This window comes from Ceratotherium simum, chromosome 1 (assembly GCF_057802395.1).
Source record: "Ceratotherium simum simum isolate JZ-2026a chromosome 1, ASM5780239v1, whole genome shotgun sequence".
Classification (NCBI taxonomy): domain Eukaryota; kingdom Metazoa; phylum Chordata; class Mammalia; order Perissodactyla; family Rhinocerotidae; genus Ceratotherium; species Ceratotherium simum.
In genome coordinates, this window is record NC_141900.1 from 103,022,835 (window position 1) to 103,029,734 (window position 6,900).

At 51.3% G+C, this 6,900-nt stretch overlaps 1 protein-coding gene across 2 annotated transcripts in view; it reads right to left on the bottom strand.

Annotated features, from left to right (window-relative positions):
- The window catches only part of ZNF777 (zinc finger protein 777), a 28,867-nt gene extending 24,256 nt beyond the window's left edge, over positions 1 to 4,611 (bottom strand). The window contains exon 1 of one of the 2 annotated variants that reach the window (XM_087432454.1): positions 3,777 to 4,319. In XM_087432454.1, coding sequence (XP_087288580.1) covers positions 3,777 to 3,893 — 117 coding nt within the window. In that variant the 5' untranslated portion in view covers positions 3,894 to 4,319. Of the gene's footprint in view, positions 1 to 3,776; positions 4,320 to 4,534 lie in introns of those variants that run through there. The other variant, XM_004430634.3, reaches the window with a different exon arrangement.
- Between the last annotated feature and the right edge of the window lie 2,289 nt (positions 4,612 to 6,900).

Consider the following 6,900-nt stretch of genomic DNA (forward strand, 5'->3'; position numbering starts at 1 on the left):
TCTCCTTTTTCACAACTACATCTCACAGGTATCATATTATCAGGAGCGTGGCAGAGGAGAAAGGGTACTGGCCTCGAATTAGAACGCTTGGCTTTCAGGCCTGTCTACACTGACTGCTGCCTGTGTCACTCTGACCCGGTTATTTGACCTCTCTGTTCTCAGCGTCCTCATCCACAAAATGAGGATAAGAGTATCTGATACACTTGCTACCTCTCTGAGTTGAGTTTTGAGCATTAAATAAAACTCTGAAAAACGACAGAGCAGAATCTTGTCAATGCGAGGCACTGTCACTATCTCGAGACTCCCAGCAGGAGGGAGGTGATGACTGGTGGGGCCGGTGCCATCCACTGACTTACCTTGAAGGTGAACTTGACATCCGGCCCCACTGCTGCTGCCTGTACTGTCAGGTGCTCGTGGTGCCACATTCTTTGCCTCACTTTGTCCAATAGTGAGGACACACAATTACCTTAAGTTCCCCAGACTCTTTGATAAAAGCTAAATTATTGACTTAACAATAAAATTTCTCCAAGAGTTAATATAGTATAGTTTGACTGTGAGACCTCTTACATGGACCCAATCCCTAGTGGAGAGGCTGGATGGGCTTCTGGGCTGGCTTCTGCTTTAAGCAGAGAGAAAAGAGAGACCCTGAGGTGGGCGCAGACATGGCAATTCAGCCACTCCTACGGGAGCCTAGGTCCCCAGGCAGATGGTCTACCGTGGCAGGTGTACTCTGGCGGTCTGGGTTCCTCCCTAAGGTTCGTGAGGTGGTGAACGAGGAGGAGAGGAGGCCTGGAAGGGCTGGAAGCAGAGCTGAAGTTAGCCAGTTTTGTGACTTGTGGCAAGACTGGCGGGGACTAGAACCAAAATAAAGACTGATTCCTTTTGGGATTTCAGTTACTCACTTTCTCCTGTTCCCCACCCTGCGCCGTCCACATGGAGAGAACCTTTGTGTCATCAGGGAGGTGAACCCAAGGTCTTCTGAGTGACCAGCTCTGTATTTACCTATCCTGACAATCAATATCTTTATTGGAACTGAATAGAATCTCCTATAACAACGTGTGTCCATTTCCTCATCATCTTCCTTCAAGGAATCTGCTGACTGGCCAATTACAATGTGTCATATACAAGTGATCTTTAAAGTAATTCAAAGTCCCATTTTCTTCCTTTGAAAATTAGCATATCCTTGGTGTCCAGTCTGATATACAGTATGTGCTCAATAAAACTCTCCTGAATGAATGAAGAGCATAAACTGTTGAAATACCAAAAAAATTTATTAGGGTAAATAATGAAGTTCTTTCATTTATCAAAGACTCATCTAAACCTATTTATATCTTCTATTGCCTTTTTTCTTTTATTCATTCATTCATTCACTTATGGGTGGCTTAACTGAAACTGTTATCATGCTTTTAAGGCAAGGACTGAAGACTTAAGACCTTGTTCAGGCAAAAGGTTTCTGAGGATGCATGATTCAATGGCTCTGCAGCTAACCAGGCGGGAGAGCTAGTTAGCTGGGTAACAGCTAACAATTATTCGGCATCTATTATGTGCCATGAACTGTGTTAAGCATTTTAAAGGGTGGTCTCATTTAATCCTCACAAAACCCCAGGAAACAAGGACTACTAGAATTATTATCCACACTTAGCACATGCAGACGCTGAGGCTTGGAGAGGCTCAGTAAGTTGCCCAAGGTCGCACAGCGGTCTGGTTCCAGAGCCCGGGCTCTCCGCCCACACTGTGGGTCACCTCCGGGCCTCATCTGCCAACTGAGGCAGCTGGTCAGTGCTCTGAATCCTTTTTACCTCTAAAATTCAGAAGCTTGGGGATTAAACAAAGACCTGTGGGAGGTCCTATCATGGGGGAGGTGGAGAGCCTGGCCCACAGAGACATTTCCATTTAAAGCTGGGGTCAGGGGCCCCTTTGAAAGCCTAATGAAAGTTATGGATCCTCCCCCTCAAAAAATACACAGGGGCACATACACAAAATTCTGCAAACACTTTCACAGGATTCACAGACCCCTAAACCTGAAGGGCTCATCAACAGCTAAGCCACCTCTCAACTCTTCACTCTTCAAAGGTGAGGGCAAGACTGGATGGCCCTCTGGGACAGCAGCCTGACACAGGGAAAGTGACTGGCATAATGCAACACAATAGGCAAGTTATGGCCCCGTCCTCACAGGGGGATTAGGGTGTTTGCCTACAGCTAGTAGGAAGAAGGGAAAATCTCCCCTGGGGCCAAGTTAGTCTCCCTGAGTAATACAAGAGTTTAACTGAAACAATGAAAAAAAAGCTCCAGTACAGTAAATAAAGACAGCAGAGCAAGACATCTTTACCAACTAGTCTAATCAGAGCTCAAAGGAAAATACCATTTCTTTGCTATTATTAGACTGTCTCTCTCCACTTCCGGATTTGGAGGGCTGTAGATGGATGAGGGGCCAGAAGAGCATGTCCCCTCCCCCGCCTCAAAATAAAAGCCCCTTGCTATAATTTCATAATGGCTTGATTTTACCCAAAACAGAAAGAAACGGCCAAAGAGAGGTATGGAGTTGTAAATACAATACCTAACATTAATAAGCTTGCATTCTCAAGCTACCCGGGGGTGGGGGGGTGGCTAAAATTCTTCTGAACCATATTTCACAAGATTTAATGTTCCCTTCCTACCCCATGTATCCTAAGTGGATGAGGTCTCCAGGGTTCATGCCACATTAGCAGGAAAATACATAACCATACCTATATGACTTATAAAGAAAGCTGTGCCACTTCCCTGTATGACCCAGTGTGGTTCACCCAGAATCATACAGGGCCCTGCAGACCTAAGCCCAGAGGTAGGCATTTTTAAATCTTCATTTTATTTTGTTTTTCCAAGAGTTTTTTAAAACCATTTTTTAAGAACTGGGAGGCTCTTTAGAAAGCCATCTATCCCGACCCCTTCCTGTACACAACAGGAAACTGAGGCTCAGGTGCACGGCCTCCTGGGCAGCAATCCTCCTTCCCAGCACGGCTACTGCATCTCAAAGAGCAGGTCTGCGGGGAGATGTTAAGGCTCATTTTTAAGAATGGCCCGCTGACGAGGAACAGCAGCCCCCAAACCCTTAGGACCTCGCTCCCCAGACCCCATCCGTCTGGACACCCAAAGTCTGGCCAGGAGCCCTCCAGATGCAGAGGCTGGAGGCCGAGGCGCCCGAGCCCGGGGGGTCACCTGCTCCCCACGGCCAAGGCACTCGGCTGGGCGCTGCCTGGCCTCCCACCCGGCCGTCACCTCCCCCCGACGGGCCGCGTCCACCGCGCGCGGGGCCAGGCCCCTCACTCAGGTGAGGCCGCCGCCAGCGCCGCCCCCTCCCCGTCCAGGCCCGCAGCCCCGGAGGCAGGCGATTCTGGGACGCGGGCACCGCGCCACGGATCACTCGCTACGTGACCTTGGGGCGGGCAGGGCGGGTCGCCGCCAGGTGTCTGTGCCTCAGTGTCTCCGCTCTGCGAAATGGGGAGAGCCGCGTCAGCGCCGCGCTCCGGCCGCGGGAGGCTCGGCGGGGCCAGGCTCTGCGGAAAACATGCGGCTGCAACCCCGACGGACGCAGCGGCGGCTCCGCAGGAGCGAGGCGCGCCGCCCGGGCGCCCACCACCGGCCCGCGTGCCTGCCAGGCCCGGGCGTCCCCGCAGCCTCGCCCGGACGGCGGCCGGCTCCTCGGCCCGGCTCCCACCGCGCAGCCCCCCTCCCCGCTCAGGGGCGCGCGAACCCTCCAACCCCCCCGCCCCCAACGTCGCAGCGTTTCTGTCCCTTACCGAGACCCCAGGCCGGGCCGCCGAGCCGGGGCCGCGCAGGCCGTCCCCCGGGCCCCGAGTCCGCGCGTCCGTGCGTGCGCCGGCCGCCCTCACCGGAGCCGGGGCCGCCTCGGCCATGGCCCCGCGCTGTCCGGCCCGGCCGGAGTCGCCGCCGCCGCCGCGCGGCCCCGCGCAGGCCGGCACCCGGCCTCTCCGCAGGCAGCACCCGCCCGGCCCTGCCTTCCCCGCCCGGGCTCGCGCGGCCGTCGGGCCCGGCCTGCTTGGGGCGCGCGGGGCGGGCGGGGACGGAGCGGCCGAGCCCGGCGGCGGCGTCGGAGCGGGGCGCGCGGCGGTGCGGGCGGCCCGGCGGGCTGCGCCCTGGCCGCGAGCTGGGCCCCGGCCCTCAGCACCGGCCCCCGGCCCGCGCGCGGCCCCTCTGCGGCCGCGGCTGCGCCCCCGGCTCCGGCCCCGGCCCCGGCTGCGAGCTGCGCTGCCGTCCCGGCGCCTCTTCAGCAGGGGAGCTGCACAGCAGCTGCCATGTTGATACAAACTGCATCCTGGGAGGCATGTCCCTCTCAGGCCGTTTAAAGAGAAACACTCCGAGGCTCGTCGGAGGCTGCAGGAACCCAGACAGCTCCATCTACAGCCGGTAGGAGCGAACAGTGTCGAGCGAGCAGCCAGGCGGCGGCGGACACGCCCTGAGCCCCGGGCCAGCCCGTCGTGCAGCCCGGGCCGAACCGCCCAGGCCTCCCACCCTTCGGGCCCCCCTGGCCTCTCACCTGGGGTCCTCGCCTCCTCGGGCACCCTAGGGCGGGACCGAGAGGCGAGAGAGCAGCGGAGAAATAAGAGCGCGCAGCCACGGCGACGTGGAGGGGTCTGGAGGCGGCTTGATTGGCTCCGACAGCCTTGCTCCCGCCGGATCCCCCTGCTCCTCTCAAACCCAGAACCCGGGTCGTTCCCTTTCAAAACCTGCGCTCACAAAGGGATCTGAGAAACCCGTTACACCAAAGACAGCCCCGGAGTTCATGTGACCAGCTCTGTGCAGTCCGGGTTCCAGGGGAGCGGGCTGTGGTTCCAAGGGTAGCAAGGGGGCTGGGTGCTTTTGTGAAATGCCCGAGTGTTGTTTTCGACCTGAAAGGACAGAATTCCGAGAATCATAGAGTGCTAGGGCTGGAAGGGGCCAGGCCCGTCATTTGGGAGGAAACTGAGGCCGAGTGGGACGTGACTTGTTTACCCTACGGTGCGGTTTCGGTCCCTTGTATGGACGCTCTTTCTAACCATGAGAGAGATCCCCAAAGGATGGTCGAGCTTGCAGTTAGTGACTCCCTTTCCTGGACAGGTTCACTTACACACACGTATTTATGGAATACCTACTAGGTGGCAAGAACTGGAAATGGAATGAAAAAAAAAGTATAGGCAGACCTCCTGGTTACAAGTGATGACAAACAACTGGAATTAACGGTGAAAAAGAGTAGAATATATTTGTTCACCTAATGGGACCCAGGGAGTTCAGATGTGGAGCTGCCTTAGAAGGCCACAGGAGCGGGACTCAGTATGCTGTCAGCTCAGATCTTTCTTTAAAAATGGAAAGTTACGGATAGAGATAAGGCCAAATCCTTCTCCTTCTCTTTCCAGAGGTTAGAGTTCTGCCGATGTTTTGTTGCATTTCCTGCCATGTATCAGTAACAGTGCATACCACTGGTTTTGGTATTTAAAATTTTTATGTGAGTGATGTAATTCAGTCCATATCCTGTTGTAACTTGCTTTTTTTTTCATGCCTCATTATGTTTTTGAGATATAGTCGTGTTTAAACAAGCATATCTGGTTCATTCATTTTAACCACTATATAGTATTTCATTGAATAAATAAACTCCACTGTACTTTCCATTCCCCTGAGGGGAATGAAAACAAACCTGCTGCCAGGAACATCTACACACATGTTTCATTGTGCACCATATGAGAGTTGCTCTCAGAGAGACGTGGAGACACAGAATACTGGGTGACAGGGGCGCCTTTGTCTTCCCTAGGTTGGCCAAATCGCTCCCCAGACAGACGGTGCCCAGCGACACTCCCACCAGCAGTGCATGGGGTCCTGTTTTCACATCTTCCCCAACACCCACTGATAATGGACTTAGAACCTTTGCCAGAACGATGGGTGTGAAATGGTAGTTCATTATTTTACTTTGTATTGATATTTGTATTTCCCTGATTACTACAGAAGTTGAACATCTTTTCATATTTACTAGACATTTGGTTTCTTCCTCTGTGAATTTCCTCTTCATATCCTTTGCCAATGTTTCTGTTGTGAAGTCTTTTTCTTATTGGTTTATAGACGTTTTTAAAAAACATGTTCTGGATACTACTCCTATCACCAAACACTTAATTGTAATTTTGATACGATTGCATTTAAATCTACCATCTTGCTAGTAGTTTTCTATGTGTTCCAGGCATTCATTGATACTTTCCCCCTGCCTTTTTTTTTGCCTGCTTTCAGATTTTTTTTAGTAATTCTATTTTTGACTATTCATTTATTAGTTATACTTCATTTTTAATGGTTTCCTTAAGTTTTACAATATACATCTTTAATTTTTAACAGCCTACTTCACGTGAATTATGCCACTTCACTATGGCACGTTAACCTTACAACAGGTTATCCACTATCCTTTGTGCTATTGTTAGCATACATTTTATGTTTCTGAATGTTATAATATATATATGCATAATACATTATTGGTTGTGCACATGGCAAAAATCTCCCAATCTGTCTCTTAACATTTTTCATCCTAAATGTTGCACAAACATTTATATTGAAATGTAATCAAATTTAGTACTTTTCTTTTTAGGGTTTTTGCTTTTTCTGGCTTCTTTGTTTGTTTTCTTCCTTACCCCAATGCCTTAAGGCTATCCCTCTACATTTTATTCTAAAACCTTTACAGCTTAGCTTTTTCAGTTAGATCTTTAATCTAGAATTGATTTTTTCAGCTTTTAATATAAGTTGCATCTTTACTGAGATATAATCCACATAGCATAAAATCCATCCATTTAAAGTGTACAATTCAGTGGTTTTAGTATGTTCACAGAGTGGTGTGACCATCACCATGACCTAAGTGTAGAATATTTTCATCCCTCCAAAAAGAAAGCCTGT